Source organism: Melampsora larici-populina, assembly GCF_000204055.1.
Source record: "Melampsora larici-populina 98AG31 unplaced genomic scaffold MELLAscaffold_34, whole genome shotgun sequence".
Classification (NCBI taxonomy): Eukaryota; Fungi; Basidiomycota; class Pucciniomycetes; order Pucciniales; family Melampsoraceae; genus Melampsora; species Melampsora laricis-populina.
Window position 1 is genome coordinate 905,668 of NW_006768798.1, and position 25,000 is coordinate 930,667.

The 25,000-nt window shown below is 40.9% G+C and overlaps 4 protein-coding genes across 4 annotated transcripts in view; 2 read left to right on the top strand and 2 right to left on the bottom strand.

Annotated features, from left to right (window-relative positions):
- Positions 1 to 7,950: 7,950 nt before the first annotated feature.
- MELLADRAFT_109171 (uncharacterized protein) lies at positions 7,951 to 11,033 on the top strand (the record flags this gene model as incomplete). Its single annotated transcript, XM_007413019.1, has 13 exons — positions 7,951 to 7,966; positions 8,070 to 8,257; positions 8,379 to 8,504; positions 8,553 to 8,580; positions 9,026 to 9,095; positions 9,145 to 9,213; positions 9,402 to 9,485; positions 9,585 to 9,683; positions 9,776 to 9,877; positions 10,070 to 10,134; positions 10,383 to 10,537; positions 10,608 to 10,661; positions 10,749 to 11,033. 13 exons carry the CDS (start codon positions 7,951 to 7,953, stop codon positions 11,031 to 11,033), a joined length of 1,341 nt encoding a protein of 446 aa, XP_007413081.1.
- A 334-nt stretch (positions 11,034 to 11,367) lies between these two features.
- MELLADRAFT_109172 (uncharacterized protein) lies at positions 11,368 to 12,041 on the bottom strand (the record flags this gene model as incomplete). The annotated part of the gene is made up of 3 exons (XM_007413039.1): positions 11,368 to 11,566; positions 11,749 to 11,858; positions 12,012 to 12,041. 3 exons carry the CDS (start codon positions 12,039 to 12,041, stop codon positions 11,368 to 11,370), a joined length of 339 nt encoding a protein of 112 aa, XP_007413101.1.
- Positions 12,042 to 20,678: 8,637 nt separating this feature from the next.
- Positions 20,679 to 22,447, bottom strand: MELLADRAFT_90057 (uncharacterized protein; the record flags this gene model as incomplete). The annotated part of the gene is made up of 3 exons (XM_007413038.1): positions 20,679 to 20,755; positions 20,889 to 21,812; positions 21,931 to 22,447. The coding sequence occupies 3 exons, from the start codon at positions 22,445 to 22,447 to the stop codon at positions 20,679 to 20,681; spliced, it is 1,518 nt and encodes a 505-aa protein (XP_007413100.1).
- A 291-nt stretch (positions 22,448 to 22,738) lies between these two features.
- MELLADRAFT_109174 (uncharacterized protein) overlaps positions 22,739 to 25,000 on the top strand; it is a gene marked incomplete at both ends in the record, with an annotated part of 3,314 nt that continues 1,052 nt past the window's right edge. The window contains 8 exons of the mRNA XM_007413020.1: positions 22,739 to 22,804; positions 23,169 to 23,211; positions 23,525 to 23,540; positions 23,798 to 23,886; positions 24,022 to 24,174; positions 24,495 to 24,519; positions 24,841 to 24,870; positions 24,921 to 24,990. Coding sequence (XP_007413082.1) covers positions 22,739 to 22,804; positions 23,169 to 23,211; positions 23,525 to 23,540; positions 23,798 to 23,886; positions 24,022 to 24,174; positions 24,495 to 24,519; positions 24,841 to 24,870; positions 24,921 to 24,990 — 492 coding nt within the window. The remainder of the gene's footprint in view (positions 22,805 to 23,168; positions 23,212 to 23,524; positions 23,541 to 23,797; positions 23,887 to 24,021; positions 24,175 to 24,494; positions 24,520 to 24,840; positions 24,871 to 24,920; positions 24,991 to 25,000) is intronic.

Consider the following 25,000-nt stretch of genomic DNA (forward strand, 5'->3'; position numbering starts at 1 on the left):
TTTCAAGTCGGAGTATCTCCTTGAAGATCATGGGAGGCAAGTTGTCGTGCCCGCGTGCTGCGTTTTTGTTCACTCTACTGCATGCTCGCAGGAGCTCTTGTGGTGTTATCATGCCATCCAACATGTGTTCTTCGATGGGTTCATCATCGCAAGTGAGGTCTCTCCAGAAATCTGGGTCATGGGAGACCCCGGTGGAGTCGTGGGCAAGTTTGCTAAAGTGTTCAAACTCTGCTTTTGCAATATCTTTGTTTGTGATACATAGGTTCCCATCTTTGTCTTTGCAAGGCATGGGATGGCTTTGTCTTTTGCCAAGATGGTCTGGTAGAGATGCTTTCATGGCTGCATGAAAGTCTAACATTTCATTTTCCACAAGATGTTTATTGGTGCGGGCTGCTTTTTGGGTTTCTTTCGCAGTCTCAAATTTCTTGATAGCCTTTTTGGCGAGTCTTGCTGCTTTATCCGCATAGTTGGATCTTTTGGTTAGTTCATTGAGGTCAGCCCCTTTGTTGATGGCTTGTTGATAGTCAGTGCGTGTTCTCCTGGCTTTTTTAATGAGGTTTGCCACAGTACGTGGAAAGTGTGTGGGTCGGGAGGGGTTTACATATTTGATGGCCCCCCATTTCGTTGCAGCCTCTACCAGGTTTGACTGCCAGGCATCACAGCGTGTATTGATATCATGGTTGTCGTCCATGGGGAATGATTTCCATGCTTCATCTGTCAAGATGTCAGTTGCGTGCCCTTTTAAGGCTTTGAGATCCCATTTCATTTGAAGTGGAGTTGGTTTGATATATTGTTTGCGTATCTTCATGCTGATGGCTGCATGGTCACTTGCGCCTTTGTATTGGATGGACATGTGTCTATTGACTTTTGCCTTACATGTAAGGTCTTGTAGGGCAGGTGAAATCACCCAATGATCAATGTCACTTGGACGACCTCTGGTTGGAAGTCTAGTTAGGTTGGAACCACTACATTCCTTAATGGTCATACGCCCCCCTGTGTTTTGGAGAGCAGCCTGAGCAAGGCTTTTGGTGGTCATGTTAAAGTCTCCACCAATGGCAATTTTACAGTCGGGGTTGTCATCCAACAGTTTGTTGACTCTCTCCCAGATGGGTTTGATTTGGGTTCTTCTTTGTTTTCTATTGTTAGAGCCAGATTGTAGGTAGACTCCAAAGATATGCCAGATGCTGTCAGGCTCCAGGTGGGTTACTACCAAATGTTGTATTCTTGGATCATCCATTGGCTTTTCGTATGCGCCAATATCGTTGCGGACCATCATACATAATCCGTAAAAATGGGGTTCTGCTGGGTGTGAGAAGGTTCTGTAGCCTTTGATTTTGGGTTCATATCGCATTTCTGTGCGTGGGTGTTCACCAACTACAATGATGCCTGCTGTGACTTGTTCTGCCAGAGATTCTAGTAAAGATGACTTTTGGTTGAAGCCTTGTGAGTTCCATGCAAGCAGGGATGTGTATCCAGCAGGTTTGGTGCTTTCTGTTGGGGTTACCTTGACAGGTGCTTTGAAGGTCGGGAGTTCATCCCGATATGCCTTGTATAAGTTGGCTCGCCATTTGCTAATGTTGAAGCAGCGTGTATTGTTTTGACCTTTCTTCCAAGGTTTCTTTGTGGTACGGCAATAGATGACAGGTGTTTTGTGTTGTCTTTCTTGACTGGTTAGCTGTAGCATTTTGGTAAAGCCAATTGCAATGTGGGGTGTTACACATATATCAAATGCTGGTTGTTGAAAAGGATTGTTTCTTTTCTCCACACTGATGACTTCTTCACATTGTGCTTTTGTGAGCCTGTGTCTTAGGACTGTCCAGACATCGACTTGTGAGCAGGTACCAGTGTTGTTTAGTGTGATCCGTACAGAGTTGCGGATGTTATTCTTGATGACTGCTTGTCGCAAGGTCTTCTTGACTGTATTGGTAGGTATAATTGGCTGATCTTTTTTATGTATTGCAGTCTTTAGTATGTCTGCATAGGATGGTGTGCTGTTTCTTCTACCTTCTTGTGGTGGGATAGTGTGTTCCCTTAGTTCATGTTCATTGTCTGATTCGACAAAGAGGTGAAGAGGTGCACGTTTTTTCCCATTGGAGATGTAAGTGGGGGTAGGCTGGTCCGGTATATTCACCGCCCTATCTGCTTTGGATTTGAGTCTGTCAAAGAGCTCATGATGCGTAAGCATCCTTTCATCATGTGGACCTCTAGGAGGAAGGCGGGTTTGTGCCATTGCGGAGGACTCAGCAACAGGTTCTTGTGCTGATGTGTGGTCATCTATTGTAGTTTGATCAGTGTGACGGATAATATTTCCTATATCACTTTGAACATAGTAGTTCTTGTTTCTACCTTTTCTTATTGTTACACACTCGTAGTGAGTGTCAATCTTTTGTTGTTTGTGTTCTGATATGTCTTTATCTGTTTTTCTCTTTTCACGGCGTTCACGTTGTTGTTTGCCTGTGAGTTTGGTTTTGGTATTGGTGGAGCGGTAAGTTCTACCACCTTGGATTAGTTTATCCTCTGGTTGTTGAGGTATTGACATTTTAACCGGATGGTTTGGTTTTGTAGTAGAATCAACGGTTGTTGTTGATATCTGTGGATCATTCTTGGTAAGAGAATGTAGTAGAGTTCCGCCAGTCACTTTAGTCAATCCCTCTCCCTGGGGAGCCAAAGAAGGATTAACCCCCAAAGTAACTTTATTGACCAACAACTCATTCTTCAGAGAGCAAGGAGTGTCAGTTTCCGCAGTAGCATGAGTCCCAGAACCGCCCTGTGACGGTGCAGCAAGTCCTGGCGGAGGTAATTCATTATACAAGTGCAGTCCCTCCACAACTGACAGGGAGCCGGGGCTCATTTCACCCAATCCCGGACAACTTATGTATACGGGTGTATTTATCATAGCTGCATTTGAGTCTCAAGAGTATAAAGCCCTCTCAAGTGGCTTTTGGAATAATTTGTATCTTATCCCTCAGAGGGTTAAAGTACCTCTGCGCTGATACTTTTGGTGGAGTCTTACAACTTGGATTCTATGACCATTAGCTGGTTGTCGTATTTGATTTTGGTCATTTGTTTAAATGACAAAGTATGGTTTTGTTGTGTAAGGACTTTGATTTGTTGGGATAAGTGGAACTTTCTGTCAACTGCTCACTTGGGACAGTTTTTGTTTATGGTTTCAAAGAGTGGATTGCAGTCAAAGGTACAGATCAAAAGATACAAAGTAACAATAACAAAGGTTAACAACAATTTTCTATGGGTTTTAAAGGAGATTTTCTAAATGTTTTTTGAGTCAAGGAAACAGAGATTTGTAAGGACAGTGCATAGTTGGCATAAGTTGAAACACAGATTAAGATCAAGAGAAAGTATACACATAATTGGTAAAGACAGGATGAAGTTAGATTGGGTTAAAAAAGATCTTTGTGGGCCTACTCTCTTCGGGCAAAACCACTGGATTTGACTGATGAGTTTTGAGATGGTTGGGTAGAAGAAGTTTGACTTGGTCCAGCAGTGGGTTCCTGAGTTTGACGTTTGTACGGATTCTTTACGGATCTGACAAGGTCATCCCGAATCTTGATGTAAGGGCATAAGGTACGATGAGCTGCATTGTAAGATGATGTACTACAAGTGTTGCAGATTGATAGGGATTGGACACGAGTGATCATATCGGGTTCTTCAAGTGCTACTCCTTTGATGTCCCAAGGAGTCATGGGCATAGAGTTGAATTCTTGAGATAAAGCATTGAACCATTTGAATGCAGCTTGGCGTTTGAAGACGATTTCGAATACTCTACCTCCGTAGAAAGAATAAGTGGGTGATTCAAGAGGTTCACGGATTTGGGTGATCTTGAGGTGGTCATTTGAAGGGTGCGCACTAAAGCTGTGAACTAGTCTTTGACAGAAATCTCTTGATCCTAAGTGAAGTGGTAAACCAGTGATTGTAACAAGGAGGCTGGACATTAAAGGAGCCAATGGGCTGACAGGTTCCAAGTTGAAGATGATGAGGTTAGTCTTGATGGTCCCAGAGGTATGAGTATAAACACCTCTATCCAATCTAGTATTGTTAGTGAAAATCTTCTTGGTGCCAAGTGATCTGAATCTGATAAGTGTGAATTTGTTTTCACCGGGGCCTACCACCGGTAAAAAGTGGGTGACAAGAGTTTCCAAAGTTGATTTGATTACCTCCAAGTTGCAAAGTTTTCTAGAATCATCCATAAGTGTGACCATAGCCCATTGAGATTTGTCTTCAGGAGTTGCGTGAACTTTGTGATAAACGTTCCACCAGAGTTGAAGATCATAAGGGAGATAGGCAGTTGGTGCTAGGGAAGGTCCTGACAGGTCCAATAGTGGGTTAACAGTGAATGGTTCAAGAGTAAGAGGTTTAGCATAAGCACTTAGTTGAATTGCAGTGTTTTCGTCCGTCATGATGTGTCCTCCAGTTATAAAGGTGTCAGTGTCGATTTGCTCAGGTCCGAGTTTCATTTTGAGTAAGTCTGCGTCAGGAATTTCCTTATCCGAGTCTTCATCAGATTCTTCAATGGACTTTCCTTTTTCAGTTGTTGGGAGAATGACAGGTTCTTTCACTGAGGGAATGAAAGAAGTTTGTTGAATCTGAGTGGTTTCTTGTTGACTGGTAGACGAAATGGGTTCTTCAGGTTCAGTGCGAGTTTCTTGATTCTCAGAGTTAAGGATAGAGTCTGATATGGTGACTTTCTTCTTACTGGCCGGTGGAGAGGCTTCAATCATATCTTCATCCGTACTGGAATTAACTTTTTGAGCGTTAGATCCTGGTAGCATTGATGTGGTTAAGTCCAAGGGTGAGAATTTGAGTAACTTCTTTTGGCCTTTGGAAAGTCTTCTTCCTTGAAGAGGTGTCTCCAACTCCTTTACCTTTTTGCTAGCACTGGACTTGGTCTTTTTGTTTGATCCATCATTGTTAACGGGTGTGTTTGGTGACATGTTGTTTAGTTGTTCTTTGAAAAGTTGAAATAGACAAGATACTTTATCTACAAGTCGAAGACAAGGTTGAAAACAAATTTAATCCGTTGAAGGCTTGTAGAGAGAAAGATTTGAAGGTTCGATGAAAAACAAGTGAGAACAAGTCTGATTCGAGTTTTGAGAAGGGTTTGATGAGAAAACAATTTGAGGACAAGTTTCAGTTGAATCAAGATAGAGAATGGAATCCAAGAGAGTATCACTGGGGTTAAATGTGTAAGTTGATTCTAAAGATTTATCAAAAGAGAAAAAGTGTTAGTTATTGACTAACTCGAGTAGAATCTTCAAAAAAATCCTAAGCTTTTGAGGTAACTGACTTACTTGTTGTATGTTTTGGATGTGATTGGTTTATGTGTTGAGTAGATCTTCTGATCTGATGTGGTTCCCTATTTAAAGAAACAAATGAAAAGGTATTAGATCATGTGATTTTGACTCAAGTGAGATTATTGATAAGGAAGGGTGAGGAAAGGCTTACCTTTGTTGTTAAAGCGCTTTTTTGAATTTGATTGTTGTTTTCCAGTTGTACCTGAAAGAAAAGGTGTTAGTATCACTGAAGTAGAATGTGCAAATTGGTTTTGTGTTGTGTTTAGATGTGATTGAGCTGTATGTTGTACGGTTGTTTGATTTGATTTGGTTATCTACTTGAAGAAACAAATGAATAAAGTATTAGATCGTGTATTTCTGACTCGAGTGGAATTATTGATGAGGAGGAGTGAGGAAGGCTTACCTTAGTCTCTTAAAGCACTTTTGGAAGGTGTTGCTGTTCTTAAGCTGTATCTGGAAGATAGAGACTGAGTATCACTGAAGTTAAATGTGCGAGTTGGTTCTAGAGATGATCAAAGGAGAAGAAGTGTTAGTTATTGATTAACTTGAGTAGACTTTTTGAAGAGTTATGAGTTTTGAAGAAGATGACTCACTTGTTTTGTACTTAGACGTGATTGATTTATATGTTGTAAGGTCTTTGATTTGATTTGGTTATCTATTCAAAGAAACAAATGATTAAAGTGTTAGATAATGTACTTTGAACTTGATTGAAATCATTAATGAGGAGTGATAGAAGGCCTACCTTGGTTCTCAAAGCGCTTTTCGAAGTTGTTTGCTGTTTTCAAGGTGTACCTGGAAGCAAAAAGAGTTTCAGTATTAGCTAATACTTTCTAGTATTCAATTGATGATATGAACCAGTACAACATGTTTGTTTATACTTACTTGGGTTAAAAAAGAAATGACTCGAGTCCAGAGACAGTAACCGGACTATTCGTCTTGAGTGTGGGGGTCTTCCTAAAGTTAAAGATAAAGAAGAAGGTCAGTTTCTTATATTTGATTCGAGTGGATCTTTTAATTAATAGATAGAGAGTGTTAAAGGTCAGTCTGTGCTTACTTTTGTTGAATAACTGGTGTATCTATGATTGAAAGCAGGTATCTATATAGAAGTGGATTGATTAGATTAAGAAGATAAATATAAGATTAATTCGATGAGAGAAAAAAGACATACCTAGCGTTTGTGTGATGATTGTGGTATTGATTGGTGTACGTATAAGGTGCGGTAGAGTTGATTGGAAGATGCAAAAAGGGGATTGATGATCAATTTACGTTGACAGAAGAAAATAGATGATAAGATGGGGTGAGGAACTTACTTGGTAGCTAGAGTTGGTGACTTTTAAAGGTTTGTAGAAGGCTGATATAGTTCTGGAGGTTTCTTCGAGCTGAGTTGGCAAGGCAGAGGCTTTTTGGTCCGAGTTCAGACTGATTAGATGGCTTACAGAAGCTGTTCAAGTCTGATTGATTCATAACTGGACCAGTCATTGTCAAGCCCGAGTTTAAAGAAGGAAGAAGCTGGTTAGTATGTATTCAGATTGATTAAGATGAGATTATTAGTAGATTACTTATCAAATCAAGTCACCAAGCGTGTTATGATAGTATCAGTTGGTTAAAACTGAAATTTGAAGTGGCCATTCGAGTTCAAACCAGCGTAAAGGATCTAATTGAAAGGAAGGAACATAAATTAGTTCTTATTCTGATTAGGACTGAGATTTATAGCTGAAAGAACCTAGTCATTGATCAAGATAGATTGAAATGGTAGACTTAGGATGAGAGTGGGTGGATTAAGAGTGTAATGTCGTGGTATTCGTTATGGATGATTAGCCTAGTTCAAATTGAGTTGGGTTAGTTTAAATGGTCTGATTAGATAGATTAAGTGGGTGTAAGGACTTACTTCGAGTATTGAGGGTCCAATAGTATTCAAACTGCCTGTTTCAATAGCATAAGGGTGGTTCAGAATGAAATCCAGTCAGTATGAGTTGTTTGAAGGCTTGAATTCAAATCAGAGGCTAAATCAAAAGGTATAGACACCATTAGTTCCTATGCCAATTGGGACTGAGATGTACATTTGAATTAACCTAGTCATAGATCAAGAGAGGTTGAAAGAGATGGTCAGCCTAGTTCAACTCGATTTAGATCAGTTTAGATGGTTTGAGTAAATAGATTAGATGATTGGAAGGACCTACTTCGAGTCTTGAGGGTATAATAGTGTTCAAACTAGTTGTTCTGATAGCATAAGGATGGTTCAGATGAAAATTAAGTTAGTATGAATTGATTAAAGGCTTGAATTCGAATCGGAGGCTATGTTAAAGGATGATGATGGGTGATTTCATGTGAGTTAGCTCCTTATAACGGACTATATAGGTAAAATTGAGCTGATAAGAGGATTTCTTGACGCTGATTTGATTGAATAGATGGTTCAAATGAGCATGAATCAGTGATTTGATGTTAAAACTTGAGGTTATAGGTCATTTTAAGCCTTGAGAGGTAAGTAATTTCATTGCTATGATGATCTCTTGTGTTGATTTGATGCTGATGATGTTCATTCGTGGTTTGTTTGATGTATTAAAGGGCTGATAGGGTGATGGAGTCGTCGAATTGAGAGGTATAGGGGAGTCTGAGGCGTGTAGGAGGCCAGTTGCTGGCCATGAACTGGCTAGCTGGTCTGTTGGTACCGGTACAGTCCTTCCGGGACCGGTTGTTAGGTTTCAATTTGTGATATACACATGTTATAACCTAATGAATGGCTGTACCGGTACACATCAGTGATTTGTACCGGTACCAATGGATGGCGCACGTGTAAACAGCCCCGAGTACTGCCCGCTTTGGCCCTGTACCTGGGTTCAAACCCCTTCGAGCAAGGTTTACACGTGACAGGCCTATGTAACAGGGCTTTGTTGGGGCTTTGTGGCGTGGCCCTGGCCCTGAACCTGGGTTCAAGTCACCAGTGTAGGGTAAGTTACATGTACCAAAAGTGGACATCCTTGTAAGATGGACTTATTAGGGGTTTCTGACATGGTTATGATTTTGAACAGTGGTTAAGTCATATGCCTTTGGCCTTATACATATAATAAGTGCAAGGAGTTACATGTACCAGTACTTCGTGGAGATATTTTGGCATGTTATGAACTCAGACCTTGGTCCAGGGTATATTTATGGGATATTACATGCATGTTAGGTGACAAATATCATATGTATAAGGTCTGTTTGGGGATTTTTGGTACGGTTATGACCTGTTCATTAGTACAGGTTAAACATATGGGGTATTACATGTATGGTAAGTGTGTAAAACCACAAGTATAAGTCCTTTGTGGGGATTTTTTGTGTGGTAAGGATCCTGAACTATGGTTCAAGTCATACCTGTGGGGTATTACATGTATGGTGAGTAAAAGAATACCAATTGAAGATCCTTTTTTGGGAGTTCTGGTGTGGCTATGGTTGTGTACCCCGATAGAAGCCCCACATATGGGGTATTAGATGTGTGGTTTTTGTGAGAAACCATATGTATAAAGTCTTTTGCGGGTGATTCTGGTATGGTTGTGGCCGTATCTCTGGCTTGAGGTAGGTAATATTTGGGATGTTATATGTTGTAAGTCAGGATTTACTTGTGCAACGGAGCACTTTCTGAGTGTTTGAGATGTGACTGTGGTCATTCCTCTAGGTCTGAGTCATTAGAGTCTGGCATTTTCCATTTCATGAGTGTGAATATATCTGTGTAACAGGGCATTGGGCGGCCAGTTGGCAAGGTCTTGGGCCTGAATCAGGGCACGAGTCTCTAATGTTAGGCAGGATGTACGTCATAAGTGTAGGTATACACGTAGTTGGCCCTGTCAACTAATAGGAGTGGGGTAGATTTGTGTAATGGGACATCTGTGGGTACTTTGGTGCGAGTTTGGTCTTGGACCTGTGTGTAAGTCACCATTGCGTGGCCTGTTGAATAGTGGAAATGTACGTATCCTTGTGTGATAAGTCCTGGTAGGACTGTTTGCTGTGTCCTCAGCCCTGAACCTGTGTTGAAGTTACCAGTCATTGTCATGTCACGTGTTATAAGTGTAGGTACCCCCGTGTATTGGGGCGTCTTTGGGTGTTTTGGTGTAGTCAATCCTTGAACCTGGGTTCACGTTACCAGCATATGGTAGATTGTGCTTTGCAAGCACAATTATATGTGTTTTGTGGGCCATTGTAGGCATTTTCTTGGTGGCGTAGGTTGTTTAACTTGGTTTTAAGTCCCCATTAAATGGTGGGTTACACGTCATAAGGATGAGTATCCCTGTGTGTTAGGGGTATCGGCGTTATTTGGCATCGCTATACTGATATACCCGAGTTTGATTCTGGAGTGTTGGGTATTATGTATGTGAGAAGATTAGGCACCTGTGTACGGTTAGTGTTGATATTATTACAAAAGGAGGAATGTGGGAGGTGGTTAAGGGGTTAAGACAAAGCTGGTCATGCCTAACCTATGCGTATTACAGTATTGGGTATCAAATTTTATCAAGACAGAAGTGTATGTCTCCAGTGCATTGGTTACTTGGTTCAGGGGTACAAAATAATTCCTGTTACATCCTGTGTGCGTGGTTAGCTTAGATGTATTTTGCAGTATTATTTGGGAGAAAGGACAGAGGGGCATAGGGCATAGGCACGAAAAAAGGGAAAATAGCATAAGTTTTAAGGTCAACGGTGTTTTGTAGCAACACCCGTTGACGTGTGCATGATCTGATAGTCACTACAGACGGGCTTTATCATCAATATCTTGATATTGAGTGTAGGTTTAGAGTCAGATTCAATATCTATGTGGCAACTAACAATCAATTGAAGCAGTTTAGTGTAGGAAGTATGTGGTGAGTGTATGGTTTGAGGAAACACTTTTGGGTAACAAGGTCCTTTTCAAGAGCGTTTGATGTAGGGTCTTTCTCATAGATGAATAATGGCTGGATACGGACAGAATGTTTACCCTAGTTCTCTTTGAGTTATCTGAGTAGTCAGACATTTGTGTTAGTTAATATTTACTACATTTGGTGCTATCTCTTCTTTCAGCCCTTGTGTTGAATATCCAAAACAGCCTTGTTATCAAATTTTTAGGCATCAACATCACATACGGGATGGATGGTTGGTGTATACCGACAGTTCATTGGATCGACAGAGTGGTTAATTTGGTGGGATGCTTGACTAATCAGATCCTATATACTGTTGGTTATTGTACTAAGTGTGGCGCTATCTCCTTTTTCACCCCTCAGGTTAGTTATCATAAATAGACTTCTACCAGCACGTTGAATATCATTGTTTTTTTTTTTTTTTTTTTTGAAGGGAGTATTAGTGGAAAGTATGATTCTTAGGGTAGCCATAGAATCTGTTGGTTCGGTTAAATGGGTTTTTGGGTTATTTGATGATCCGCGCAGCGGATCACCATTCTGATGGTTCATATAGCTATTCCATCACATAGTGTAGTACTATAATGAACTGGGTGCTATCTCCTTCTTCAACACTAGGTTGGTTATCTTAAATAGGCTTCTTATCAATTCATTCAAGTGCCAAGGTCATTCTGAGATGGCCCTTTCAAAGTATGAGTGTCCGCATGGTTGGGCAGACTTGTGGATGATTAAGGCAGGGATCTGCTTTAACTTATTGTGTTCTGGGACAGTCTGCGTAACCGGTCCATCCCGTAGGGGACTACCGTATTTAGCTTTGGTGCTATCTCCCTCTTCAGCCCTAGGTGCTGGTTATCCTCAATAGATTTTCACCATACTGTTCAGATATCAAGGATTTATATATTCCTTTATGTGTGATTGATCGTCATTATTGCTGGATGGTCCTAGTCGAATATCTCATGTAGGGTAGTAATATGTTTGGTTTGGTGCCATCTCCTTCTTCAGCACTAGGCGGCTGGTTATCATAAACAGCTTTAACCTGACCTTTCAAGTAGAAGATTCATTTACAAAAATGATTTTTACAAAAGCTGAGTGTCCGCATAGATGGGCGGACCTTTGGACGATGAAAGCATGTATTTGAGTTAACCGTGTAAGTGTGCTTTGTAGAAAAGTCCAAATAATCAGACAATGATGTAGGTTTATATTGTACTAGGCTTGGTGCTATCTCCTTCTTCAACACTCAGGTTGGTTATCATAAATAGGCTTTTACCCGCATTTCCAATATCACAGTCATCCATGGGTGATAAAGAAGCTGATTGCCAGGGTAGTCGGGCAATTCTTTGGTTTAGAAGTGGTTTACCACAATCACGTGGAGCAATCAAAGGATGAGGTAAGTTACTGTTGTTTAAAGGTCCCAATAATCAGACCATCATGTAGGTTGATATTGTACTAGGCTTGGTGCTATCTCCTTCTTAAACACTTGGGTTGGTTATCATAAATAGGCTTTTACCAACATTTCCAATATCACAGTCATCCAGGAGAAGAACTAATGAAGAGGCTGATTGCCAGGGCAGTCAGACAATTTGTTGGGTCTGGCCCGCGTAGCGGGTCTATTCATGTAGGGCGATACTCTACTTGGTTTGGCGCTATCTCCTTCTTCAGCACTAGGCGGCTGGTTATCATAAATAGGCTTTTACCAGACCGGTCAAATACCAAAGTCATTTACAAAAACAACTCTTTTTTAGAGGATTAAAGCGGGTTGTTGCTTTAACTGATTTGGAATTTGATCATCCGTATTGTTGAATGATTCATGTGGGTTATCTTATTTAGGGCAATAACTTACTTGGTTTGGTGCTATCTCCTTCTTCAGCATTAGGGGCTGGTCATCATCAATAGACTTGAACCTAACTTTTCAGATATTAAGGATTTGTAAATTCCTTTAATAGAGTTTGATCAACCGTATTGTTTGGAGGATCTAAGTGGGGTATCTTATTCAATCAGGCGCTATCTCCTTCTTCAGTCTTATGACTGGTTATCATAAATAGGCTTTTACCTGACTTTTCGGACAAAATAGGGTAACTTCACTTGTGGTTGTGCAAATGATAGTAGAGTGCATTGCTGGTGTTGCAATATTAGTGGGTACAACGTTGGTATTGTCTTATAGCGCGCTGCAGCAGTTTAGCACTCCTAAGAGCCCGAGGGAGGACCACGTCGAGGTACTGCTACAGCTTGTGACAAAAACTCAATTTTTACACATTATCAGGCCATGGACGCTGCATCTGATGACAGTATCACTTATTCAAACCAAAGACAGGGACACAGATCGCGGAATCACCCAAATCAGTGTTTGCCACTCAGATCCAAATGGCGAAAGAACCAACCCTACCTCACCGACTCCTCTGGCGTCTACCAAGATATATATCTTAATATACGCTATTGGAGCTGGAATTACCGCGGCTGCTGGCACCAGACTTGCCCTCCAATTGATCCTCGTTAAGAGATTTAAATTGTACTCATTCCAATTGTAAGACCCAAAAGAGCCCTACATTGTTATTTATTGTCACTACCTCCCCATGTCAGGATTGGGTAATTTGCGCGCCTGCTGCAATCCTTAGATTTGAGGGCCGTTTCTCAGGCCCTCTCTCCGGAATCGAACCCTTATTCCCCGTTACCCGTCATCACCATGGTAGGCCTCTATCCTACCATCGAAAGTTGATTTTTTTTTTTTTTTTTCGGAGACGCGCCTCAAATGATTCTTTCAAATCATAAGAATTTTCCTTGTGGGTAGAATATGCTTGAACAAGTGATCTCTTCTTAGAACCCTGGGGCATTCTAATATCACAGTGTTACTTCATACGTCCGAGGATGAGCTTTTAATTACGGAAACACTCATCCCACGGCTCTAAAGGGGAATGAACCCTTAGAGCTGCCTTTTTCAAAGGCTGACGACTCCAGACTTTTACTGGGTAAACTCCCTTTCCACAGCGCGTGGTGTTGCCATAGACTTTACAGTCCCTTGGCCAGTTGTACTAATCACATAGGACGGGGTAGAGGCGGGTTTAACACCCCGTACCCTCCATATGCGTTTGTTGCAAGTGGTGCAGCATAGAGATCATCAATTGCCTTCTGGTACCACCCAAAAGTTGATTTCAGAAATCTTGCCACGGGGACAAATCCATACAACGCCATATTTTCCGGCTGAATACCGGTTATGTTACCATAGCCATGTCGCCACAGATAAATGAACCTATTTCTAGGATTCATTTTCCGCAGAATATGATTCAGACTTCCCACGATAGGCCCAGTGGCAGCACAATTGCCGCCCAAAAGGTAAGTGGCTACTTTCTTGTCTTGGTTATTGATTTCGCCGGCTGTGCGTACTTTGTTGGTTTTTCGGAGTTCTGTAATAATAGGTGTAAGGTGCTCCTCTCTTTGTTCTTGGAGAGCTCTACAGTTGAGAAGAATGTGTGATATTTCATCTTCTTCAGTCTTAGTTGTCCGTCTTTGTTGTTTACAAAGTGGACATGCAGATTTGCCCAGGGCCTGCGCCGCGGCACTCAAGGAATTTGTATTTTCCCGAGCTTCATATGATAATTTAGCTGATGGTAGTATTCCCATTCTGGCTTTGAGTAGTGTCAGTACCCCATCACGTAGGTACGGGTATCTGAGAGCTGCCTTGTGAAAGTTACGGGTCAGTCCATATTCATGTTTTTCGTAGTCCATTTGTGATAGTGGGCCTTGCAGTTTATTTTGGGTCATTTCCTTAGCCCATTGGTATGCTTTTACAGCAATCATTTCATTTTGAATGGTTCCTGCGGAATCGTCATTGCCGCGGATATCTATCCAATCTTTGGGTATTTTCTTTGGATATTCTTTGGCTTGGGCCTTTAGGCCTTCCACCACCATGTGTGGTATGGTCAATTCTTTGGGTTCATCTTCAGGGGTATTTGAAGCTGTTGATTTCTTCTTACTTGTAATGTTATTATTTGTGTCTTTCCAGACTGCGGCAATAGCTTTGCCAGTTTCAGCTTGTGTTATTGAAGCCCATGTCTTTTTCTTACCGCCTTGTGTACGGCTATTAAGTATTTCTGATGCATCTGTGTCCATGGATGCTGATTTAGAGTGTATGCGGTATCTAGCTGCAGCGCAAGCTGCTGCAACTGAGGGGACACCAAGTTCCCATGAGAGGCGGACTGGACATATGGTCTTACAACCCCGCCCTGCGCCAATGGCTAGATAAAGTGCTTTGTCGATCTCCTTCTGTATGAGGGATGTTCGTGTTTGGTTCATTCCAAACCATTCTCCGCCGTATAGTGCTGCGGATAAGACATATGTTTTTATTAGAAATGCTTTCTCTGTAAGAGTGCGTTTTTTGTCTTGTAGTAGGCATGCTTGTTGTGCAACCTTTTGTTTTACTTTCTGCGCCAGTATGCTAGCATATTTAAGTTCTGCATCATAGCCAATGCCGAGAGTGTCATCTAGTTCAATTCCAAGATATTTATAAGAGGACTGCGCATATACCCTGCCGTCTGTGAGATTAAAGTGGTTTTTGTTCTCACTGGGATGTGTTGTAGGGTCCCCATATGTGTTTAGGAAAGCTGTGCGCTTTTCAGGTTCTTTCTCCCCATACATGACCACAGCACATTTTGCGTGTCCAATTTGCAGGGTTTTCCATTTTTCAACCCATTCTGAAATGATTTGACAACCTTTATTGAGATCTTCAATGTTGTCAAAGAAAGCTGCGGCGTCATCCGCATATAGTTTGCCCTTGTCATAGAAGTGGCCCTTTTTGATACCAGGAATTGTAATACCTTTCAAGTGGTGGAATAGGTCATTCACAAAGATGATGAATAGTAGAGGGGATAGTGGACAGCCCTCTTTAGTACCAATGTTCATTTGGTATGGTTCAGAAAGTTCATTTCCAACTTTCATGCGGAACTTACTGTTTTGGTATGTGTTATCTATAAAGTCAATGAGAATCTCAGGTACTCCAAGGTGAAGGAGTTTCTTGTAAAGTGCTTCATGGGGAACACTTGGAAATGCTTTTTTGAAGTCAATGTATAAGACATATGTAGGTTTATTGTCATTTGCACGTCGACGGACGGCTTCTGTGAGGCAAAGAAATTGTGCAATTCCTTCTTCTTTTCTTCTAAACCCACCTTGGTCTGGGGTAAAAAATTCTTGTTCATTGAGCTCTTTGCTCATGCGCTCTTCTATGATAGTCATGATTAATTTCATGAAAGATGTGGAAAGTGTAATTCCACGTCTGTTGGTCAAGTCTGTGGGGTCTTTCCCAGGCTTATTCAATGATATGACAATATTTTCCAAGTCAATGGTTGGGATTGTTCCAACCAACATCTCATTGAGTATTTCTAAGAGTTGTCGTCCTGCTGGGGTTTTCAGTTCTTGGGTCATGTCCTTAATGGGGACCGGTTGGTATACATGATCCAAAGGATCGTAATATTGTCCTGATTCTGTATGAATAATAGGGCGGAGTGGATCTGGTCGAGTTTTGACAGGTTTCTGAATGTTATCTTCATGCCATTCCCAGGCATTGCTGATATTGTTTTCAATAATTTTGACAAGTGATTCATCCTTTTGGTTATCAGGATTTTCATATTGTAGGACAGCCAGTTTTGGCCTCTTACATTTTTTCTTCTTATCTTTCTTTGGGGGTTTTGCACCAAAGAATTGTGCTCTTTCAAGTCTTAGTATTTCCTTGAAGATCATGGGTGGGATATTGTCATGTCCCCGTGCTGCATTTTTATTTATTCTACTACATGCTCTGAGAAGTTCTTGTGGCGTGATCATATTGCCTATGTCAGTTTCCTCAATGGATTCATCATCACAGGTCAGGCTGTGCCAAAATCCTGGGTCTTGTGAGACACCAGTGGAGTCCTGAGCTAGTTTGCTAAAGTGCTCAAATTCAGCTTTTGCTATATCTTTATTAGTGATACATAGTTTCCCGTCTTTGTTTTTACAGGGCATTGGATGGCTTTGTCTTTTGCCAAGATGGTCTGGTAGAGATGCTTTGATTGCTGTGTGGAAATCTAGCATCTCGTTCTCAACAAGGTATTTGTTTGTTTGAGCAGTTCTCCGGGTTTCCCTTGCCGTCTCAAATTTTTTAATAGCTTTTTGTGCCAGTCTGGCTGCTTTATCGGCATAATTACCTCTTTTGGTTAATTCATTTAGGTCAGATCCTTTGTTGATGGCTTTTTGGTAGTCAGTGCGGGTTTTCCTGGCTTTCTTAATGAGGTTTGCCACGGTACGTGGGAAGTGTGTATTTCTAGGGGGGTTGACGTATTTGATGGCCCCCCATTTGGTTGCAGCTTCAGCTAGGTTGGAGCGCCAAGCTTCTCTTTTGTTATCTATCCCTTCATCTGTAGGGAATGATGTCCATGCGCCATCTGTTAAGATATCTGTTGCGTGGCCTTTCAAGGCTTTGAGGTCCCATTTCATTTGGAGAGGGATAGGTTTGATATATTGTTTTCTAATCTTCATACTTATGGCGGCATGGTCACTTGCGCCTTTATATTGAACAGACATATGCCGGTTGACTTTAGATTTACACGTAAGGGTTTGTAGTGCAGGAGAAATCACCCAGTGGTCAATGTCACTTGGACGTCCTTTCTTTGGCAGTCGGGTGAGGTTTGATCCGCTGCATTCTTTGATACACATACGTCCTCCAGTATTCTGAAGGGCAGCCTGAGCTAAGCTTTTGGTGGTCATGTTGAAATCACCGCCAATGGCAATTTTGCAGTTGGGATCATCATCCAACAGTTTGTTGATTCTTTCCCAGATTGGTTTGATCTGAGTTCTTCTTTGTTTTCTGTTATTGGAGCCAGATTGTAGGTAGACTCCAAAGATGTGCCAAATAGTATCTGGCTCAAGGTGTGTGACAACCAGATGTTGTATTCTGGGGTCATTCATAGGTTTTTCATATGCACCAATATCGTCTCTGACCATCATACATAGTCCATAAAAATGCGGTTCTGCTGGGTGTGAGAATGTTCTATAGCCTTTGATTTTAGGTTCATAACGCATGTTTGTGCGGCGGTGTTCACCCATCACAATGATTCCCGCAGTTACTTGTTCTGCAAGGGATTCTAGGATTGAAGCTTTTTTGTTGAAGCCTTGCGCATTCCATGCAAGCAGGGATGTGTATCCTGCCGGCTTTGTAGTTTCTGTAGGGGTTACCTTGACAGGTCCTTTAAAGGTTGGGAGTTCATCCCGATATGCCTTGTATAAATTGGCCCGCCATTTGCTGATATTGAAGCAGTGGATTTTACTTTGACCCTTTTTCCAGGGCTTCTTTGTTGTGCGGCAGTATATGACGGGTGATTTGTGAAGTCTTTCTTCACTTGTAAGTTGTATCATCTTTGTGAAACCTATAGCAATGTTGGGTGTAACACATATATCAAATGCTGGTTGTTGAAACGGGTTGTTCCTTTTTTCTACACTAATAACTTCTTCACATTGTGCCTTTGTGAGCCTATGTCTTAAGACTGTCCATACGTCAACTTGTGTGCAGTTGCCTGTGTTGTTGAGTGTTATTCTTACAGAATTGCGGATATTGTTCTTTATCAGCGCTTGTCTCAATCCTTTTGTGCCTGAGGTAATAGGGACAATGGGTTTATCTTTTTTATGTATTGCAGTCTTGAGTATATCTGCGTAAGTTTGTGAGCTTTTATGAGGCTCTGATGTATCTTTGGGAAGGGGTTGTGTGCCTGTATATTCCATCAACTGTTCTTCTTCATTTGTGTCTGAGAAATGTTGTAAGATTTTGTGATTTTTTCCGTTTGAAATACTTGTGGGGATGGGCTGAGCTGGCATAGTTGCAGTAATTGTTATTTTACCTTTGAGTTTGGTAAACAACTCTTGATGTGTAAGCATTCTGTCATCATGTGGTCCTCGAGGTGGGAGTGCTGGTGTTGCTTCTGAGTTTTGGTTGGAGATATATCTATCTCGTGCCATTCTGGAAGATTCAGCCACAGGTATATGCTCTGATGTGGAATTTTGGTTGGAATCTTGATCTGTGTGCCGGATGATGTTTCCAATGTCACTTGTAATGTAGAGTCTTTTTGACTTACCCTGTTTGATAGTTCTGCACTCGTAGTGAGTGTCTATTCTTTTCTGTTTACGCTCTGAAATGTCTTTATCAGTTTGTCTCTTGTCACGCTTGTCACGTTGTTGTTTACCAGTCAGTTTTAGTTTTATTTTATTGGGTGGGCGGTATGTCCTACCACCTTTGATTATTACATCCTCTTTGTGTTGAGGTTGTGGCATCTTTACGGGATGCTCTGGTGGTGCATCTATGATGTCAGTATGTGCCATTTGGCATGTGGCAGAGGTTGATTCAACTTGTGTTGTTGATTTTAGGTTAATGTCATTCTGGGTCTCAGAATGTGTTTGAATTCCGCCAGTCACTTTAGTCAATCCCTCTCCCTGGGGAGCCAAAGAAGGATCAACCCCCAAAGTAACATTATTGACCAACCTCTCATCCTTCAGAGAGCAATGAGCGTCAGTTTCCGCAGTAGCATTAGTCCCAGAACCGCCCTGTGACGGTGCAGCAAGCTCTGGCGGAGGCAATTCATTATACAAGTTCAGTCCCTCCACAACTGACAGGGAGCCGGGGCTCATTTCACCCAATCCCGGACAACTTAAGTGTACGGGTGTATCCTTCATAGTTGCATTTGAGTCTCAAGAGTACCAAGCCCTCTCAAGTGGCTCTGAAATGCTACATATATGCATTTCATTAGAGGATTGGAGTACCCCTGGTCTGAGAGTTTTGGTAGATTCTCAACTTTCCAAGTTTCTTGGGTGCTTTAAGTATGGGTGTTTTGCAGATATGTTATGGGGTTATTTCCTATTCATAATCTTAATGTAGTAGGACATACGGTGGTTTGTGCAGTATTCCACATATTGGTTTTATGTATATACATGTATATGTGTTTGTTGTTGTTTGTAAGTTATGTGTGGTTTCAAATTGTGGTATATGGAATGATGTGATAGAGGTCGGTGTGATACCTTTATTTGGTCTTGCATGTATGCTCAGGAGAGTCATCCCCTTAATATGTGGGCAGTCTATGCCTTTCTCTTTTGATGCCTTACCCATCAATATTATTTAATGCAGTCATGTAATGTTGTAGAAGATATACTTTGAGATGTTATGACAGGTGTTAACACATAACTGGTGTGTTATAGGTTTCCTGGGTAAGTTGTCATTGGCGACAGATTTTTAACACTGGGTTATGAGTGTTAAAAGACATATTATGGACGCAATACCAGCCCAACTAAAAAAACTGACCCCAAGACCCCGTATCTACCACTGACTTGTAGCGCAGAGGCCCACAGTCTCAGGTGAATCGGCATCTTGAAAGACATTGTGCACGGTGGGGCTCATACCCACAACCTAACCTGGTCATCCAACTCACCAGGCGGCCGCTCTGACCACTGAGCTAAGTGCATGTGTCTTGATTTAGTAGGCCATATGATAGTATCTACCACATGTCACATATTGGTTTGATGTATATATATGTATATGATTTTGTCCCTGTTTGCAAGTTCTTTGTGGTTTAAATTTTTTGGTATATGGAATGATGTGATGGAGGTAGGTGTGATACTATTGTTTTTTCCTATATGTATACTCAGGAGAGTCATTGGGACCTCTCTAATATGCGGGCAGTCTATGTCTTTCAGCTATGATGCTATACATAGCAGCTTTCTTTAATGTGGTTATATAATGTGGGGGAGACAGACTCTGGGATTTTGTGAAAGTTTGTAACACATGAATGGTGTATTATGGGTTTGTTGGGTATATTCTCACCAGCAAAACATTTATAAAACTGGTTTTTTAGTGTGATATCTAATTTGTATAAGATTCACATACAACCTACGCATTTCATATTTAAATCATGATTTTTATTCACTTTTTTGGTTTCTGAAATGTTCCATTTCTTTTCCAATAAAATTTGTTGAATATGTTGTTCAATGCTGTAAGGAGAGTATCATGGGTGGCCTTTGATAATATATATATATATTTTTATTTCTTTTCACATATCTTTTAGGGGATTTTTCAAAGGACGAACTTGTTTCCTCAAGTCTTTTGGTTTTGATCTCAAACAGTTATACCTGATGTGTATTTTATTTATGTCAAGGTAATGTGCAAGGGTTCAAGTTTTCTGTGAAAGAGGTTTTCAAAGAGAGATTTTGTCAAGCAAGTTGTTTTTGTAGGCGCAAACTTGGTATAGAATTTTTGGATTTCAAGTTCAAACATACATATTGATCAAGGTACAGATTTTATATAAGCAAGGATAAGAACAACAATTTTTTTGTAATTTTAATAGGAAATTTTATGATTTTTTTGTAGTCAAAGAAAAATAAGCGCACATAGGAGGATAACTAGTATTTTTAGTGATTTAATCAGTTTATAAAGAACAAATAGAAGCTCAAGAGTTGGGATATTAAAGTTGAGAGGGTACAGATTAATCAAGTTAAGATGAGAATGAGTTCAATTTGAGGTTGATGAGCACACTTTCCAGTTGGTGATCAATTTTGATAATGCTTGACAGGGTTCGCATATTTTTTCTAAGAACAAGTGCCCAACATTCAGAGGTCAGTTTTGAAAACGAGGATAAGTTAGGAGAATGAAGGAGGTGGTGATCACTTACATTCATAAGGTGAGGGTCACAAGGTGCTCAATCATGACGAGTAAACTTACCAGTTTTGGTCACCTTTGGTGGAAAAGAGACTACCGGAGTGGTATCATCAGTTAAGTCTGTTGGAGCACGATTGTTGAAAGAGTTTTCAATAGATCTGAAGAGGTCATCTCGAATGGTGGCGAATGGACATTTGATGCGATGAGAAGCATCATAAGATGAAGTACCACAAGTTGAACAGGTGGGAATAAACTTCCACTGAGTAATGATTGTACGGTGCTTGTACTCGTCGCCTCTTCTGTTCCAAGGAGTCATAAATAAGAAATCTTGCTGGGAAAGTAGTTTGAACCATTGAGCTGCAGCACTACGTAAGAAGTGAATTTCAAAGATACGAGCACCAGCAAAAGTAAGAGTTGGTCGAGGATTGGGTTCATTAATGAATGTAATGGATAAGTGATCATTTGAGCGATGAGCAATCAAACTATGATAAAGTTCTTCGGTGATGTCACGATTATAAAGGTGATAAGGTAAACCAGAAATAGAAACTAGTAAACTGGACATGTGAGGAGTTAACTTGGAGACTGGTTCAAGATTAAAAATGAGAAGGCTGGTGCGGATAGAACCAGCTAAGTAAACAAAAACACCACGGTCGAGACGGTTATTACGACGAAAGTTGTCCTTGATGGAGTGAGATTTGAAGCGAACAAGAACAAATTTGGAGGAGCCAGGGCCTACAATCGGTTCAAAGTAGTTGATTGAACTGGATAGAGTGAGTTTGATGATTTCAAGGTCACTAAGTTTACGTGTATCATTCATGAGAGTTACCATTGCCCATAGGGACACATCAGAGTCCAAAGCATGACATTCAGAGTAAAGATTCCACCAAAGTTGCAATTCAAAAGGAAGATTCGAAGTAGGAGAAAGTCCAGGTCGACGTGGTTCAGCAAGAGGATTGACCGTAAAGAGTTTCAACTCAGAGGGTTTTGCTGATCAAAAGCAAAGAACAAACATCAAGGATCGATTGTTAGTGTCCGTTTCAGTTTACACTACAGATAGGTAAAAGGAAAGTAAGAACCATTGATGGTCAAAAGAAGGAAAACTCACGATAGGCTGAGATTTGCAAGTCAGAGGGGGGATTGATCACAATATGACCACCAGTAATTTCAGTACCAGAGTTATCAAGAACTGCAGGTGCTACCTCACTTTGAAGAATAATTTCGTCTTCTTCATCACTAGAATCGTTGTCCGAGGAGACAATGGTAGATTTAGATTTATTGGATTCAGCAGTAGTATGTTGAGAGTTAATAACAGAGGTTGATTCAACAGCTGAGGGAGTTGGCTTAGTCGATATAGTAGACAAAGGTTCAGCAGGGGCAGTAGAAGCTGCAGACGTGGTTAAATCGATCTGAAGGGGGGTCATCTCTTCATCGTCAGGCGTAGGAGGTTTAGGAGGAGCGTCAAGGGCCATGGAGACATCAGCAGAGGCTTTAGCAAGCTTCTTGAAGGTTTTAGAGACACGTCGATCAGCTAGAGGTGTATCTTGATCCTTATTCTTCTTACTGGCACTAGATTTGGTCTTCTTATTCGAGCCTTTGGTGGAAGATGGGGTGGTAGGAGCCATTGGGATTGATCTACAGATTGTTAAACATAGATAGATTGAGCAATGTATCAGTTTATGATTGTATTGTAGTACAAATAAAATAAGTACTTACTTTGGTTTTGTTAGATGTAAGTCAAAGAGATCTAATTGTTTGTGATAGAGAAAAGAGACCGAGTTGATTCTGATCCAATGAGAATAAATGAGTATGGTTAAAACACACCATCAGTTTATGAACACGAGTTTAATGAGAAGCAGATCAAGGTAATAACTTACTTTAAATGTAGGATAGAGTCAAGAGAATTGATCAATAGGATGAATTTGATAGTACTAGTTGAGTTTGGCCTAATCCAAGCCAGATTTGAAGATAGCAGAGGTTGTGTGAGTTAACTAACAGATAAAGAATTAAGGAATGGGCTCACAAAGAGTAAAGTTTATACGGTTGGGTTGTTTTCGTTTGAGATGAGATATGGAAGGTCTGATTCTGTGAAAATACAATCAAGTGAATGGTTCGAGTGATCAGAATAAGGGAACCATGTACTTATGGTGATTTTTAGAGTGTTCTAAGTGGGATTAAAGTAAGAAAGGATAGCTATACATTATGGGATTTGTTATAACTCGACTTGATGATCAGGATGAATAGTAGGAAAGAGAAAACTTGAGTCAGTTTCTAGGATGACAATTAATAAAGGATAGCTATACATTATGGGATTTGTTATAACTCGACAGGTCCTGATCTTTATAGGCATTTCGAGGGTGGCTAGAATGTGGTTGGCCATTCGATTCAAGTGAGTGGGTTAAGAACATAGCAGTGAAGGGCTTGAAATGAACTAAAGGTGGATCTTGTTGATTGGAAACGTGAGTAAACTGTTGGAGGTTGATAGACAGAGAGAGATTGAATCGGTAATGAGTCCAGAAAGCCCTAACAATTGAAATGAGCAGTGAGTTTGCTGATTAAATCGTAAAAAGAGTGGGTTGTAGGTGATCGAGTTGAGTTTTAGTGCATCTTGGTTTCTATAAGGCTGATATTGATAAGGCCTGATTGGGGTAGGAGTCTTCTTTTTAAATAAGTTAATTGCTGATTTTGGTATTGATGTGAAGTTTGGATTGATAATGGGTGAGTCAAAGGTATTTGACCAATCAAGAAGGGTATGACATTGTAATTCCACGAGGTGTTAGCTGGTAGTAAGAGTTTTGAAGTGTTGATAGGGGTAGAGGACGGATCCGGTGAGGCGTAGCTGGATCCAGATGTGGCTGAGGACATGGTAGAGGCTAGAATAGGGCTGAGCAAGTCCGCTCGGAGCTAAGAGTGTCCTGGTATGGTGTACAGGGCTATTGGTTATGTTCTAAGGTCTGTATCGCATTGGTTGATAGGTTTAGAGATGTGAGAGACCTGGGTAATAGGTTTGATAGCTGGGATTGTATTGGGACCGTGACCCTGGTTGGGACCGGGCCAGTTGCTGGTTTGTAGCCAATCATGAACTGATTTAGCCCTGGGGTCAGGACCGGGGCAGGAGGGTCCGGGGTTCAAATCCTCCCTCATGCAGATGTTAGTTGTAGTTCTGCAACTGACCAGTTCCTGGCCGTGAACTGATTAGCCCCGGGGTCAGAACCGGGGCAGGGGGGTCCGGGGTTCAAATCCTCCCTTATGCAGACGTGGGTTCCAGTCCTTGTCAAGGCAGACAGGGTTAAAGAGCGGACGTGGGTTCAAACCCTTCAGTGTGAGGTACTGGGTTCCAGTCTCCACGGTGGTAAGTATATTTGTGGTCAGGATGTGGTTTTTGATTTCATATACTGAGATATGTGGTTGGAGTTTTTGAATATACATGAGGATAAAAATGTAAGTTGTGGGTGGTATAAGGGTTTGCTGTGAGTATTGCATATGTATACTGGGTAATTTTTGTATGTACTATGTGTTACACATATGTGTTCCCATATTGCTGGGTGTAAGGAAGCAAGTACATGTAGTAATATATGTAGTAGCCACATCTGAGTCAACTACAATTGAGTACTATGGGAACTTTCATCAATCAAGAGAATGTGTACCTATATTATGAAATATTCTTTGTAGATATGGAAAAGGCTGGCTCAGGAAGGTAACTAGAAAGGTGTAATGATGTTATTTATAAGCATATGTTGGTAAGTTAAATCCAGGGTGTATGTAGTTTGTGACTAGTAGTATGTGTAAGTTTACCATAATTGTGTTGTGTGTTTCAAACATGGGGGTTTCAAATGATTGTAGGAGTATTGGGCGTATACAGGGGTAATCTGTAGAGTTTTGAGGAGGTACATGTATGTAATGCTAGTAAAAAACACCTCTTTTTGTAGAAGTGGGTACATGGTGATAAGAGAAGTGTACATATGTGTGATTGTATGTCACAAACCTCCGTTAATTAGTGTACTGTCCATACATATAGTTTTCAAGGTGATTTACCTGGCACTATGAGGTGTGTACATGTACTACGGGAACACACAAGGATTGTTTCACAATATGTAGTGTGTTGAATATGGAATTCTATGATTGTGATACTAGAGTCTTTTTAGTTTGGTGGAGAGTAATAGCACATGTGGGGACAT